This window comes from Lemur catta, chromosome 2 (assembly GCF_020740605.2).
Source record: "Lemur catta isolate mLemCat1 chromosome 2, mLemCat1.pri, whole genome shotgun sequence".
Taxonomy (NCBI): Eukaryota; Metazoa; Chordata; class Mammalia; order Primates; family Lemuridae; genus Lemur; species Lemur catta.
In genome coordinates, this window is record NC_059129.1 from 71,814,087 (window position 1) to 71,831,043 (window position 16,957).

The 16,957-nt window shown below is 40.1% G+C and overlaps 1 protein-coding gene across 3 annotated transcripts in view; it reads left to right on the forward strand.

The window, feature by feature from the left end:
- The first annotated feature begins 7,496 nt into the window (after positions 1-7,496).
- Positions 7,497-16,957, forward strand: part of SMAP1 (small ArfGAP 1) — a 160,748-nt gene continuing 151,287 nt past the window's right edge. Inside the window, exons 1-2 of one of the 3 annotated variants that reach the window (XM_045543819.1) lie at positions 8,283-8,367; positions 10,720-10,722. In XM_045543819.1, coding sequence (XP_045399775.1) covers positions 8,283-8,367; positions 10,720-10,722 — 88 coding nt within the window. Of the gene's footprint in view, positions 7,852-8,282; positions 8,368-10,719; positions 10,723-16,957 lie in introns of those variants that run through there. The other 2 variants (XM_045543817.1, XM_045543818.1) reach the window with 2 other exon arrangements.

The window sequence follows — 16,957 nt, forward strand, 5'->3', positions numbered from 1 at the left end:
CATCCCAGGTCAGTTTTGTTGTTTGTTTTGTATCTTGAAGTTGACTGAGTATTTCTGATTACTTAGAATTTATCTTTCAAAATTAACATGAAGAATTAAGATGTGAATTCCAATACTAAGTGGGGAAAAGGCAAAAACACCAAATAAAATATAACTTGACCAAAACAGAAAGAGAATTAGGGGTGACATAAATAGGATTTTTGTGCATTAGTTTCTCTTTTAAAAAGAGAACTTTTAAAAAGTTGCTTAAAAAGTGTTTCTTCATTTTGCTTCTATTCATATACAAGCACCTACATTTAAGCTCATTTGCTCATTCATGCATTCAGCAAACATTTATTAAGGGCTTGTCATGTACATTAATGGTGTAGGCTCTGGAGATCTCCAAGGAGATGGTAAGGAAAGCTGATATCTCACTATATATCACGGACAAGAAACTATTATAGAAGTGAGAGATGGGGCTATGACTGTTTTATTTACTATATTTTCCCCCTAATGCATATCCCAGTCCTTGAAACATAGAAGGAACTCAAAAATATATTGTTGAGGCTGGGCATGGTGGCTCACGCCTGTAATCCTAGCACTCTGGGAGGCCAAGGGGGAGGATCACTTGAGGAGAGGAGTTCGAGACCAGCCTGAGCAAGAGTGAGACCCCATCTTTATTAAAAATAGAAAAAAAAATTAGCCAGACAACTAAAAATAGAAAAAATTAGCCAGGCATGGTGGCACGTGCCTTGTAGCCCCTGCTACTCAGAAGGTTGAGGCAAGAGGATTGCTTGAGCCCAGGAGTTTGAGGTTGCTGTGAGCTAGGCTGATGCCACAGAACTCTAGTCCTGGCAACAGAGCGAGACTGTGTCTCAAAAAAAAAAAATATATATATATCTATAGTTGAATTGATGACTGAACTGGGGGAGTAGTCTACCTTCCTGTCAAAAGACTGGTGGGGTTGGGATTGTGGAGGATAAAAAGAAAGGGCATGTTCAGGAAAATTTTGTTAGAGTTGTTTAATTCTGCTTCAACAAAATTCTCAAGAGAATATCTAGAGGTTCCATGGCCAGACTTGAGGACTGGATACCCTTCTAATGGATGCATCAGGCATCTGCCTTCAGTTACACACATAAGTTGGTTTTCCCGCCTCCAACATAGGACTTCGGAGGTTGGATGTGCTCTTCTGGCTCCTTGTATCAGGCTTTTTTTTTTTTTTTTTTTTTTTTGTGACAGGGAATACTGGTTGCCCATATAGCCCCTAAAAAAATTTTAGTGTCTCTGTACTGGGGGTAAAAAGATGAGGAATTGGGAATTTAAAAATCACTTTTTTCCTACATTGAGCAGTGGGATGTTATGCATTCTTATATAATAGGTACTTGCTTAATAATGTATATTTGGCAACAACTCACTTCGTATGAAATGAGAAGGAGTATGTGGAAGTCACACACCTTTGACAGAGATCTCATTCTCCCCATATTGAGGAGAGTCCACTGGTATCTGAGCATAAATCAAAAAAAGTGCTTGACTTCATAATAAGTGTTCCTTTTGCCTCAGTACACTTGGTCTCTTTATTTCTTGTCTTATCTCTTATTTATTTCTGGATCTAACTTGTTCTACTCTGTTTTCCATCCCAAGGGATAATAAAGTTTATAAAAGAAAAGCAGGGTCTTAATGTCAAAAAGACATAACCTTGAATGCCAGTTATGCTGCTTAATATCTAGGCAACTTTCAACAAAGTACACCTCTGAGCCACAGTGCTGTTCAATGATATTTCCATTTCTCCTCTTAGGTAAATAGTAGGATTGTACTTCTGGTTCCTTTGATATTAGGAAGGGCCATGCACTTGCTTTGCCAATGGAATAAGAGTGGAAGTGGACATGTATCATTCCTGGGAAGAAGCTGTTAAGGGAGTCACTTTCATGCCTTTCCCCTAAAAAGTGACGAAGATTCTATCAGCTTGGTCCCTGAGTGACGGCAACCTGGGGTAGAATTCCTACCAACTCCATGCTCATGTAGCATGATCAAGAAATAAATGTCTATTGTTTGAAGTCATTGTGATTTTGAGGTTGTATCTCAACAAGAAATAGCCCATCCTGGCTGGTGATTGCTGGTATGAAAAACGAGTATAATAAGATTTACCTAAGAATGTTGGTATGAACATTATTAACCTACAGTGGGGGATTTCATTCTCCCAGCTGTCCATACCCACTGCTCTCATCAGATGTTCCACTGGTGCCCTCACTCTTATGTGCCTCACTCTTGTCCATTTCATTCAACTCAAATTTTTTCCTTCATTTTCCCACTCCCCTTCTTTCCCTCTTCTCCCATAGCCTCTGTGGAACACTGGTTCCACTGTGGTCAAACTCCCTAAACTTTTTTCTTATCTTTTTCCTCCAACTGGAAACAAAAAATTTTAGAGACAAAAGGGACTTCTTCTAAGAATTTGCAGAAACAGATGTTCAACTTTGCTCCCCACCTAAGCATAGACACCTTGACATCCTGGACTTCATCAGAACAAGTTACTGCACCCCTTCTGTGAACTGTCAGTATCCATTTCCTAACTACACCAAATCACCTCTGGCTTCGAAGAAACCTATAATCATTTGACTGCTTTTACTTGACCTCTCCCACACACACTGAGGACACTTCCCTTACCTTACACTCTATAGTTAACCCTATCATGGCTTCCTATGCTTGTACCTTTCTTCTTTATTCCGTCTAACCACCTCCATTCCTTCCTCAATATTTCACTGGACCCTCCAGACAATCACAGTCTCTGGAAACCTCACCAGATGATTTCTCTTCTCCTGCTAAGATTTCTCTTCTCGTGCTCCTGGGCTAAAGGAAAACAATGAACTATACAGACCCATGACTACATGCTGTGTGTATTGTCTAAAATGGAAATATTTGACTTTTCTGGAGCAGTTGGCATTGATGTTTGCCCTTACTTAGAAACCCTTTGTTCCATGGCTCTGGTTCTCTTCCTGGCCATACCTTACCTCTCTTTCTAATGGTTCACCTTTCTCTGTCCACTCCTCATTCAGTGGGCAATCCCCAAAGTTCTGTCTTTGGGTCTCTTCTCTCCTTTATCTACATGCTTTCTCTGGAGGAATCTCATCCATCCTTATGGCCTCTATGACCGTTTAAATGTAGATGCCTTCCAAATGACTTTCACCAGCACTGACTTCTCTCCAGAGCTCTAGAAGTAAATATACAATATCTTACTGGACATATGGAGTTAGATATCCTAGGCACGTCTTAAACTTAACATGTCCTCAAGCAAACACCACTTCTCCCCAACCCCAAATCTGTACTATTCCTTCTATTCTTTTTTGTTTCCTGAGTGTCCTGTTTTTTCTGTTTCACAGCAGAATGCCCAACCTAGAACATAATTGCAAATATTCAGCTGTGCAAAAGAGGAGATAGTGCTTAAACAAAAATGGGAGACATGATTTTTTAAAAAGAAATACTTAACCACAACTTGGGTCTTTTAAGATCTGGACTCCACGTCTGCTTGGAAAAGCTGCCTCACCTGTGGACCTACCTCCACTAACCAGTACATAGACTAAGGATGCCAATGGTTGAATATGATCACGATGAACCCCATTCTACCTTCCTTAGGCCTCTACAGACATCATATGGCCAGGACAAAGACAATGGAATTTCTCAGCGGTCAATGGTCCATAACTGCTAAGTTTGCTACATGAGTCTCATGGTTCCCATTACTATTAATAGTAAGGAGTCATACTTAGATGCTTTTCTTCAGTTCCACATGCAGGACCAGCCAGAAGCCTCCCCCGGTATCTCTGAGAACACTGAACCATGTACTCTTGAGGAAGGCTTTGCCCCTTTCCTCTTTAAAAATCTTCCCCCAGCAATTGAGGGTCCCTATGGACAATATGTTTACTCTTTTGGACCCACACAGGATCAGAGGGGAAGGAGACCACGCTGGCTACAACCATCAGAGTCTGGGCAATCATCTGGCTCACCACAATGTGGGTGCTCTTAGGGGATCAGGGAGCATGCCTTAGGTCTTCAGGCTGTGCAGCAGATGATGATACCCTGCACAGTGACACTAAAGCCCTGGTACAGGCCCCAGATCCTGTCAGACTTGATGATCTTTATTAGTCTCCCAGGCCTTCACACTTGAACTCTGGCTCTGTGCCTGGTTTCCCAACATCGGCCACCAGATCTACTGGTGTAATCCTGGGGATAGACAAAGCAGAGAGAGGTGGCTTTGGCTGCCCAGCTAGAGGCCAGATTGCTGGCAAAATACCTCCAGAACTGCATGAGCTTGTCCATAACCCTGGAAATAACTGTGTGTTATTATCCTTGAAGGCAAAGTTGAGGGCTTGCATAAGGAAGTGGTGGATGACATTGCCCAGGTCTTTGGGGATGCAGACAATGTAGTCCACAATGCTTGTGTAAAGTTGTCAGCTGTGATCTGTTTACCGATGTGTTGCATTTGCAGCAGCAGCTTGACCTACTCACTTGGGGCCACGACCTTCTTGGAGATGGTGACAGCAATGCTGCTAGCCAGGAAGTCCTTGGCAAAGGAGATGGCTTGTTATGTCATAGCAGAATGAGCTGCTTAGTGAGTGGTGACAACCAGGAGGTTGGTGCTAGTGGCTCAGCCCTGCCACTGCCAGGATTGAGAGACCTACCCCTTCTATTCTTGATCTGGGTTAATGGCATCACCATTTACCTGTCTCCCAACTTAGAAATCTTGGTGTTATTATCACCTTCTTTCTCTCACCCCCCACATACAGTCAGCTGCCAAATCTTGCTACTTCTAATTTTAAAATATCATTTGATTCTGTCTCTCCCAAACCCTATGCTACTTGCTTAAAATAGGCCTTCAACCTATCTTCTTCAGACTATTATTGCAACAGCCCTGTAATCTGTTCCCCTGATAACAGTTTTTCTCCATCCATGTTCTCCACACTGCCACTGTAGTTACTGAGAACAAAGCTCATGAAGTCATTTTTCTGTGTAAAAGCTTCTGTTGGCTCTATAAACCCATGGGGTTCATACTCTGTAGCTTGCCTACAAAGCACTTAACCCCTTGGCTGCAATCTCTCTACCTTGTGTCCTTTCCTACCTTCATGTTCTCTGCATACATTCTAGGTTCCTTGTGCCTCATATTCTGACTACTTCCATCCAGCACATAACCGTGTAGTTTCAGAAGTCCATGCACATTCTTTTCAAGCTATTGCTTTTTCTCCTCAATACCTCCATTCACTTGAAAAATTCCCACATCTGTTAAAACCAAGTTTCAGCATTACCTCCTTGGTGAAACTTTCCCAGATTTTCCCAGGATACTGGATATTCTGTTCCTTTGCTCCCAGAACACTTTATATTTGCTATAGATCTTACAGTGTGGTTCTTAATTTTTCTATTTACATGTTTATATCTCACAGTAGACTGCACGCTTCTGATTATCAGAGAACTGGATATAAGTTGTTTACTAAATATTGGTGAATGAATGCAATGTTGTTTTCTTCCCAAGATGTTTTTGGCATCAATCTCTTCCTTTCTTTTCCTTTCTTCCTACTATATCCTTAAAATACAGTCAACTCAAACTTAGATTTTAATAGTTTCTAAGCTGACCATCTACAGCAACACCGTTCAATAATGTAGCCACTAGTCACATGTGGCTATTGAACATAGGAAATTCCATTACTCCAAATTGAAATGAGCTGTAAGTGTATAATACATACTGCATTTTGAACACAATATGAAAACAAGAATGTAAAATGTCTCATTAACAATTTTTATATTACATGTTGAAATAATATTTTGGATATATTAAATAAAATAAAGTATATTATTAAAATGAATTTTACCTGTTTATATTTCTGTTTTTAAATGTGGCTACTAGACTAAAGTTACATATGTAGTGTACAATGTATTTCTATGAGATATTGCTGCAACCCTTCAATCTATCCTGTAGGTCATTTTTGGTGGTAAACTCGTATTCAGCTTTTCTGAATCCTTGCAATGCTAAACAGAATTTTTGGAGGGAGGGGGGATATTAAAAAATGATGTTTATTAACTGGTTACTGCTGGACTAACTTTCCTAAAAGACCCTTTTTATTATGCTACTATCCTAGTTAAGGGATCTACAAGTTTTCTATTGTCAACCACATCAACCAGATTACTTTGTCTGGCTTCCCAAGTCTTCCATAATCCTGTCATACTTGATTTATCCAGCCTTACCTCTCAGTCCATCCCAAGTAGTGCCCCTGCATTCCAGCCTGTTTTCCAAGCTACTTGAAATCTTTCTGCTTTTGCGTATGCTGCCATTCCTCAATATCTCCCTCCCCAGCCCCTGTCTAAATCAAGCCTATCTTCAGGACATGGCCCATAAATTCTATCTCCCATATGATTTTTTTTTTGTTTATTGGAACTTACCCTAATATCTCCCTAGTTATTATTTGTCAGAGCTGTGCAGCACAAACTTTAATTTGTTTAGTTATTGAGCATCTTCATTGCCATATCCATTTAAATCTAATTCCACAAATATTTTTGAGCCCTGTGTCAAGAACAGGGCCAGGTAGGCATGATGGTCATATTTATGCAGGGCCTAAGGCTAGAAATTGGCCTTACAAAAAAGTGTAAGACACAGATTCCAACATGCCAAATCATTCAAACTGTCTCACCCAGAGTTCAAACCCATGAACCTGGATTAGGGAGCTCTGGGCTCTAATCAAGATTGTCTTCTTTCTCTTATTTTCTTTTTCTTGTATTAAGAATCACTGTTTATGCAGCTTCTAGTCATAGTAACACCACAAGTATTTGGCTTTCTGGTCGCATTTTCCCCTTTATGGAAGGGGTTATTGCCTGACTCTGGAGCCAGACTGCTTTGGATTTGAATCTCAATTCCTCCACTGAGTAGCTCTGTAACCTTGGCAAGCTTTGTAATTCCTCAAGGCCTCACTTTCCTCATCTGTATAATGAGGATAACAATATCATAGGGCTGTGGTTAGGGTTAAATGAGCCAATAGTTCATGGCACAGAGTAATCAATAAATGTTAGCCCTCAATACCTGTCACTAGCTGATTATTTCCCCCCAAAACCTAAGATACTGTTTTTCCTATTTTATTCCATGCGTGTCTCTAGCTTCTAGAATAGTGCCTGTTTCAGAACTGCAGGTGAATAAACATCGAATGAATAAATGAATCCACCCAATCGCTTATTTTGTCTGCATCTCCAATGTTGTACCAGTAAAGGCAAGGATACAAGTGAAAGCAGCCTCTTTGTAAAAGATCTCCCATTACTGGGTCTTCTCAAAGACAGTCCGGGTTTTACTTAAGGCTTTCAAGGACAATCACATCTCAACAGGGGGGAAGCCCACACTAGGTAGTGCCAGACACCTTTCCGGAATCACCTTGGGCAATGGCCCTACTGCTAACAGACCTCGCTGACCGGGGGAAATGTAGGTTCGGCGCATGCGCAGCGCGCCCGGCGCCCGGGTTCCTTCCTCCGCGCCACCCGGAAGCCTCGGCTCCGTCCTCCGCCCCCTCCCTCCGCCGGCTCCGGCGGTGCGTGAGGGCCGGCCGGGCGAGGAGGCGGGGCACGTCGGCGCCGCCGCCGCCCCTCCTCCTGTTCCAGCTGCCGCCGCGGCCGCCTCTTCCTGGGCTGAGTCCGCCCGTGGTCCGGGCGGCGCCAGGTGCGTTCACTCCGCCCGACTGTGCCAGCGTCCGTCGCCGCCGTAGCTGCCCCGGGCTCCCCGCCCCGCTGCCGAGATGGCGACGCGCTCCTGCCGGGAAAAGGCTCAGAAGCTGAACGAGCAGCACCAGCTCATCCTATCCAAGCTGCTGCGGGAGGAGGACAACAAGTACTGCGCTGACTGCGAGGCCAAAGGTAGCGCGGACGTCGTCGCCGCCCATGGTCGGGGCCTCCCGCGACCGGTGACCTTTCCCTGCCCGCCCCGGGCCCTGACGGGAGGGCGGCCGGGCGGGCGCGGGGCTCGCATCGACCCTCCGCTCCGCCAGAGGCACTGGCGGGGTCAGGCCCGCGGCCCGGTCGGTGGTCGCAGCCTCCTCTCCTCCGACGCCGCGCTGAGCCGGTGCCCGCGTCGCAAAGCCCCGAGCCTCCACAGGGCTGGGGAAGCAGCGGGGGTGGGAGCGTGGAACTGGGCGCCGGCTCGGGCAGCGCTTAGGGCTAAACAGTTGCCTTCCTAGCCCTGCTCGTAGCTACCTCTGTGGGTGGGGCTCCCTTAGGTCTCTGTCCCCTCCTCTGCCCTGCGCTGTGACCACGTCCTCCCTCTCGGGCTCCGGTGCTTGGTCTCCCAGATGGAGCTCTACCTGCCTGTCTACCTGACAGCTTTTGTACAGGGCTTTTGCCTGTGCTTCCAGAAAAGGAGTATGGTGGTCTTTTGCAGAGGGTTGGAGTTTTCCTGAATAAAATAATTGGGAAAGGGTCTTTATTGGTAGTAGTAGTATTGGCTTTTAGTGTGGCTGTTAGCCAGAATGAAGAGGAATTGCATTACTTGAGTTTCTTGGAGGACAGTGGGCTCATGTTCCTGAAGATTTTAGTAATTAGATTCTCTCTGAGCTGCTAGTTTGGGAGAATATGTGGACACTGGTTTGTGTACCTCATAAATGTTGAAAGTGCATTTTAAAGATCCAGAGATGGAAAAGACCTAATTTTGGTTTGTTCAGTTGGAGGGCTTCTGTCTCAGCCTTTGAAACTATTTTTAGCTGATATATTTTGTATTTGGAGATCTGATTTATATTTAATGTCTTGTAAGTAATCTCATGAGAAATATGCTTCAGATTTTTTAAAACAAGCATCTCATGTAGTTAAGAAAAGATCTTGCTTGTTTTTAATTGGTTTATTTTATTATTTGGTAAGAAATAGGTAGATCTCCAAAGCAATCTGTCTTTAGGAATGTCGTGTAAGATTTCTGCATTATTTAACCTAGACTTTTCCTGAAGCTTTATTGTTCTCTCTCAATACTATATAAATGAGTCACATTTCAGTAGGCTGACAATATTTGATTAGACTGAGCCACACAGCATTAGCAAGTTACTTCACTGTCATAACAGGTACTGGATTACTGGAAGAATCATGTGGGGACACTTTAACTAGATCATTTTATGAAGCACTTTTCAATATAGTAACTTGATTGAGTCAACCTTATATTTATCCTATGTAACCTTTCTGGTGATGAGTTTAAAAAAATTGTGTGCCTGGTTCTTGTAGTAATATTTGCTTACCTGATACTTCATTGTGTGTGATTATTTGGGAATACTGTACTGTATTGAGACTCGATTGCTTGCTCATCACTGCACTAGTACAACACTGAAAAATGGGCCTTTAAAAGGCCAAAAAAAGAAAAGAGCTGAAGTTATATTGTACACGATTTGTCATTTTGAGTAATAAGCTGCATGATTAAGTAGAGATGCTGGTAAATGTAGGTTCAGAATTAACCTTCCTTTATGTACAGAAATAATTAAAGAATAATTTTTTCTCAGATTTGTTTCTCAAAAAAAGTACTTTATAAAATCAGGTTTTCAATAATGCTTCCTAAAATAATATAGGTTTTAAAAAATCCATTATTAGGCACATTAACATTTTTTTCATTTAGTTGTTTTGGGGTGAGAAGAGAATCACGTACTTCTTAAATTAGGGTCAGAAGTTTTACTTCTTTTGACCCGAAGAATAGAAGCATTTGTTTTACTCACTGTATTGCCGCTGAAGTCAATATATATATATTGAATGAATGTCTTTTGTATTTTGGTTTTATTTGGTCTTTTTTTTTGTTGTTGTTGGTCCATTTGTTTTTGAGAAGTAAAGGAAGTAGGAGAGAATAGTATGAAGAGTTCAAGGGTACAACCTGAAGGGCATGAATTCCACAGTCATGATTTAGAAAGATTATTTTTTTCTCATTGCTACTAAATCTAGAATAATGTTAAAATAATCTTATAAATTATTTTATTGTTTCATTTTGATCTTTCAGGAAATAAAAGTGACAGGTAAGGCCACTTATTGGTTTAATTAGACCTGATTTCATAGTTGTAATTGAAAAATGACATGATTGAGCAATTGATAGATTTAAATACATTTTTGCAAAGTTTTTGAGTCTTTGGTGTAGTTGCAACCCATTATGGAGCCCTCTTATAGTAGAATTCTTGGCTTGTGACATGATTTTGGATCTATTATTATATATGTCAAATGAGATAATAAATGTAGGTAGTGAAATTCTGATTAAATGTACTTTTAAAAGACACGCCAAGAGTCTTACTTTACAGTTCACTTATTAAGAGGTTCCATTCTGTATATGGATTGATGTTTTTTCACTAATAAATTGCATCAAGCTTTTCATGTACTGTATTTTGAAGTTATTTTCTAGTTAACTCGATATTTTTTCCTTCAAAGAGTGCTTCTCCCACTGATCTTGGAGAACATGTACCAAAACTAAAGCCTAGGGTTTGAGACTGCTGTATTCTGTTGCCTTATGTTATAGTAGTTGGCAGAGGTATGTCAATTGGGTTTTGACATTTTCTTATTGAGTCACCAGTTTGTGTTTCCTGAATTGAGAGTATTTATGAAGTAAGGCAGGAGAAAAGTGTGGCATAGGTGCCAGTTTTCTGCTCTTGGTCCTACTCTTACCAAATCTGTTGAGCATCTGGGGAATAAGAACACAGAGATGAAGCCGCTCCTCTTCTCCCCTGTCCACATTTGTGACTCAGTGGGAGTTTTAAAGCAGCTCTTGTTGGTTATTAGTTGGTGGCACTTTAGTGAGCAGTGAGGACTGAGGTCCTTTAGCCAACTTTAAGTTTAGTTTTCAGTAGTTAAACCTTCCTCCACAGAGAATACTGGCGTTGATTTTGAACATGTTTAAACTGGCATGAAAATTAGTCTTGCCCAGTAATTTATGGGATATTCAGAAATACGAGGTATTTGAACCCTAGAGATCATTTTGTTCAGCCTTTCTGGTATTGAGAGGATAAGCTCCTTGCCCAGATCAATCATTTCCACAGATCTTGAGGATACACAGATCTTTGAGGATACACTGTTTGTTAGATACTGTGTTAAGTTATTGGGCTAAAAAAATTTATAAGACCTATAGAAATTTGTTTAGCAAGGGCTGTATTTTTGCAAGTAAATATTTCTAAAACAGTGTGCTAAGTGTTATAATAGTGGTTGTAAGAAATACTTCCCTCTCTTATTTTGGACTGCTGTTTCCCTTGCCCCTTGACTTTTGCCCGTTGGTGGTCTTACAGTTCCCTAGAATGCTGCTTCAAGACCTTTACACATGCTGTTCCTTCTGCCTAGGAATTCTCATACAATTTTTTGCCTAATCAGCTTTTACGTATCTTCCAGTTTCTCCTTAAGTATCTTTTCAAGGGGAATGATTCTCCTTGATCCTCCCAGATTAGGTTAGGCTATCATTTATACATGTAAGACAGCAGCACCCTGAATCTTTTATTGCAGTTATCACAATTGTAATTAAACATATTTAGGTAATCATTGGGTACTTTATATCCCTGTTGGATTATAGCTACAAGAGAGAAGAGATCTTGTTTATCTTGCTTAGGGTAGTTAGTGTCCCCATCTCTCAGCACATGTGGTAGGTAAATGTAACTTAGCAAATATCTTTTGAATGAAAGAGTGTGTGAATGAGCACAGAGCCCCTGGCAGGCAGCAGGGTGCATGAAAGGGAGTGCACCTGTGAAAGGGAGTGGCCTGTGAAGTAACCCTGTTGGGAAAGAGTCATAGAAAGAGTCTCATTTGAGCTAGGTTTTGAAGGTGGTATGGGATTTTACCAGATGGAGAAGGAATTAAAGGACACAGCTGTGCACACAAAAGTACAGGTATATGAAAGAACAGAAGAGGTTTCCATACAGCCTTTATTGGGTAAGCGTTCTTTATGCACGATCAGATTTGGTAGTGGCAGGTCAGAGGAAGAACTGGGATGGTGAGAGATTGCAGGCAAGTCCTGAGTTAGGAGATGTTTAACAGTAGTTCAAAGAAGAGAGTAAAAGGACTTAAAATCAAAGTAATGTCAGAGTGTCAGTGAGGATATAGAGCAGGAAACAGAGCCACTGTAGCTATTTTTAGCTACAAAGGGTTTAAGGGATCAGGTACTTAAAAAATCATTGGAAGGGCTAGAGGAAGGAAAGTCAGGGAGCCACTTCTGGCTTCAAGGCCACACATACTGCCACTGCTACCACTGCCCCACTTCACAGCTGCTTCTTACCCATGAAATCGTTGTGTTGATGGGGGAACTAGGACTGTGGTGCAGCAACCCCTCAGTGTTTATCAGACATTTTTTTGTCAGTTGCCTCTTTTGTAGGAATATAGCCTCTGCCACACTTGTGCTTTCCATGTGCAGATATTTGGCAGAACCTAATTTATGTCCAACATCTTGCCTTCAAGGGAGTCTTAGCTTTCTAACCTCTTCAAAAAGTAGAAACGTATAGAGGCCATTTGGTTGTGAGAGCCAATCCAAGAGTTCACATTTTTCACTAAGTGCTTGATATTTATTTTAGAGTTGTTATTTCAACCTATTTAAAAGTGTAGCAGTTCTTACTAAAAAATAAAGTTCACCTTGGGGAACTGTTGTTTATGATGATGTTGATGCTTATAGGATAAATTCATATGAACAAAAGTCTGTAATTCCCCTAAAGAAATTTTCCCATCTAAAAGTTCTCTCAAAATGCTTCAGTCAAAGTCTGTTGTTCTTGTAATTCTGCTGATGTTGAGGTTTTCCCTGATGCTTGTGTGCAGAGCCCTGGTGTCAGAGCTGGGATGGAAACCATTGGTCTCTCTCTGAGTCATCGGTTTACAAATGTGGGCTGCATGTTGTACTCTTTTTTTTCTTTTCAATTCTTCTTTGTGTTTTTTTTAGATTAAAATATTCTTTCATTAATTGAGTGTTAAGGAGACTTACATCTCCTTAATTCCTGCTGTATGACATATATATATATATATATATATATATACACACACACACACACGCACATATATACACACATATACATACACACACACACATATATATATAAAATCCTTTTACCTATAAAGTATTTGAACCCATGCTCTCTTTAAGGCAAAGTAAAATATTTGACACTGTAATTATATGCTATATATACTCAATCCTTTTTTTTACTTCTGTTGCTACTATTACTACCAGTGTTTTCACTGGATAGAATCAGACCATTTTTCTTTCCATTTCTCAATGGAAGAAGATCAAAGAAACTTGGAGGCCATTCCATTTATGTTGTTGTAATTATTATCAGAAGGGTTGACTGCCTTACATTTTGACCACTGTGAAGAGTTGATTTAACAGACACATAGTTTTGCTGGTAAATCAATATATTCTGGGCACTACAAAGATTAATTACCATGCTAGATACTGTTGTTTGTGCTAAAAAATTTTGGGTATGGGCCACAGCTGGTTAGAGATCTCAATAGACATGGAACAATTATCAGTTGACTTCTAATCTGTGTTTACACTGGTAGATTCATTAGAAGTTTAGAGATGGGATAGGTTGAGTGTGACCTGGAGAATGTTCAAAAAAAAAAAAAGCAAATAATAACATTACATATATACACATAAATTATGTAGTATTTTCTTCTTGTCAGGGTTGCTGTGAGTACTTTACATATATTAACTAATTTGATCCTCAAAACAACCTTTTGAGGTAGGCAATGTTATTATCCTATTTGACAAATGAGGAAACAAACAAACAGAGCTTAAGTAACTTTCCCAATGTTATACAGCTAGGAAGTGGTGGAGCCAGGAATTTTTTCATTAAACAAAAGTTTTGGGTGACTGCAATATTTCAGGCACTTTTATGAGAGCTAGGGATTAAAGCAGGGAACAGGTTGATAAGGTCCATGCTTGAAAGGACCAATAGACCTACTAGTCTATTGGTGTGCAGAAAAGACTTAACAAAGTAGGCCTAACAGTCCTTGCTGGCATCAGGGAACTTGGATTTGGGGATGGTCCCACCTTCCTCAGTTATAAGAGTGTCATTTCATTATGCCTAAACTCTTTGTATAAACAGTATGATTTATACTGAATACCTGCTTTCCTTCTGAGTGTCTGGAATTTGCATATGTGCCAGGGAGAGGTACCTACCTGACCAGCCCCCCAATAAAAACTTTAAGCACTAAGTCTCTAATGAGCTTCTCTGGTTGGCATAATTTCACATGTGTGTTGTCACAACTCACTGCTGGGAGAATTAAGTGTGTTCAGTGCAACCTCACTGGAAGGGAATACCTGGATGCTTGCTCCTGATTTCTCCTGGAATTTGCTCCATATGCCTTTTCCCTTTGCTGATTGTACTTGGTATCTTTTTGCTATAATAAATCATAACCGTGAGTTCAACTGTATGTTGAGTCTTATGAATCTTCTTAGCAGATTACTCAACCTGCGGGTGCTGTTAGGGATCTCTCAACATAATTGTTAACATATATTTTCTCCCAGTATATTGTATATGACATGTTGGAGTATATCTCTGCTAACTCTAGAACCTAGCCTACTAGTGAGAAGAGTACAACCCAGAGGAGCAGGTGTGAACATTAGAGGCTCTTGTAACCTGGGGCAATTCTGGTTTTACTAAGATGAGATAGGGTTGGGAATCAGAATTGTAGAGTCAGGATTTGAGCCCAGAAGACCTAGCCCTCGAGTCTATGCTATTAACCATGTCTTTGATGGCATGATAGATAAAACATGTTTTTGCTGTTGAAATTTTATGAGGTAAGAGGATGTTGATGGGAAAACTGCACCTTCAGCTGACTTAAGGTTTTTCTCAGTGAGATTATTGCCAGATGTGTTCACAAGTGGAAAATACCTTTATTTTAATTTATTTGTTTACATTTAATAGCAGAACCACTTTAACTTCAAAATACCAATTTAAACAAATTGGAGTTTTTGCCTTATCTTTAAACTTTATTTTAGAAACTGATAGAATACGTAGATAAGTGCTTTAGTGTTTAGTTTGTTAAATAATTAACTTATTTATTTTATTATAGCTTCTTTGTTTTCTGTTTTTGCACTTATGTCCTTAGGTCAGGTACTCTTCATCTACCTGGGCTTTTTTTTAACCATAGAAACAACGTGCTAGAATTGAAAGAGCACTGGCCTAGGTTAACTTGGTAAAGCTAGGTTTTAGTCCAAGCTTTGCCTCTGACTTGCTTAGTGACCAATTGTCCCTGTCCTCTTTGATCCTTAATGCAAAGATTTTTTTTAGCTCTGTTGTGTCTGTGTTCTTTCTAGAATCCCATACCCCATGTAACTTCTATGTCGGTATTTACTATTACTAATTAAAAAGTTCTATTATTGAGGGTTTATTTTTTGGGGTCTTATTGAAATTTGGATCACGATCAAACTTTTATACTTCTTAAAGTTTTTCACTGATGATTTTGATCTTGCTGAGCAAATTTACTTGACTTATCTTTAATTATCTCAAACCGTATTTTATTTTATAACTCATAGGAATATTCTTCATAGGTTGAGGAGTCCTTTTGTTTGAAACTTTTTCACTGTATGCTTTCTTGGAGTAATTAGAGTAAAATCAAAGAGATCACTACCTCCTGTAGTCAACTGCCAAAGCCAAGACCCTCTTTTAATCATCATTTTTAAGAAAAGACCTAAAAGGTCTGTTAAATTTCCAATAACCCATGTACGTTTATCAATGTCAGTGTTTCCTACCTAAGATGTTAGGTAGATCTGTGTTTAACTCTGAGGCATTTAGTTACAGTACCATATAGAAATGATTTTTAAAATTATTTCACTTAAAACAGAGCTTCAGGTGCTATTGGAAACATGCTAATTTTATGTTCACATATATTTTGAGTGATAAATGTGAGGACCTTGAGGGTCCAAAGGTAAGAGAATTACAAGCTTTCTAGTAATCTTCCATTGTCTGTGTCCCACTACCTCCCCAACAATTTTCAGTCTCCATTTCACAGGAGATCCAAGTGATTACTTGTGGAGTGATTGATGATAGACTTTCAGATGTCTGCCATTGATCTTTTTGTCAAGACTGTGTTTCAAGGACCAGTGATCAGCTCAGTTCCAAACTTAGAAAATAAAGGGAATTCTGTGGGAAATCCTATCTTCCAGTGTAGGAAAATTCATACAAAATAATGGTTTAGTTATATATGTTATTTAGTTCATGCATTTCTATTCTTGAAAGTTGCTTTTGGTGTAGGGTGATGATGGTACATTATGCCAAAAAACTAGCAAAAGTATGTTTATTGAAGTGAAATGATCATCATTGATATAGTCATTTCCTACTGTTACTATAAAAAATTTCTACAAACTTAGTAGCTTAAAACAATACAAATTTATTATCTTACAGTTCTGGAGGTCAGAGTCCAAAATGAGTGTTACTGAGCTAAAAGCAAGGTGTTAGTGGTCCTGTATTCCTTTTGGAGGCTCTAGGGGAGAATCTGTTTCCTCTTCTTTTCCAGTTTTCTAGAGGCTGCCTGAATTCCTTGCTTGGCTCATGACTCCTTCCTCCATCTTCAAAGCAAACATCATGTCATCTTCTATTCTGGTCCCCTCAAATCCCCACCTTCCATAATTACATCTCCTTCTTTGGCACTTTTAGGACACTTGTGATTACTTTGGGCTTACCTGTGTAATCCAGAACAGTGCTGCCATCTCAATGTCCTTATTCACAGGGATTCCAGGGGTTAGAACAGGAGCATCTCTGGGGGCCATTATTTTGCCTACCAAAATGGATTTGTGATAAAAATTGTATATGGAACTTAGAATTTTTTTTTTTTTTTTTTTTTTAGATTTTTTAAGAATATTTAAATTGCCATTTCTTTTTTTTTTTGGAGACAGAGTCTCGCTCTGTTGCCTGGGCTAGAGTGCTGTGGTGTCAGCCTAGCTCACAGCAACCTCAAACTCCTGGGCTCAAGCGATCCTCCTGCCTCAGCTTCCCAAGTATCTGGGACTACAGGCATGCGCCACCGTGCCCGGATAATTTTTTCTATAATT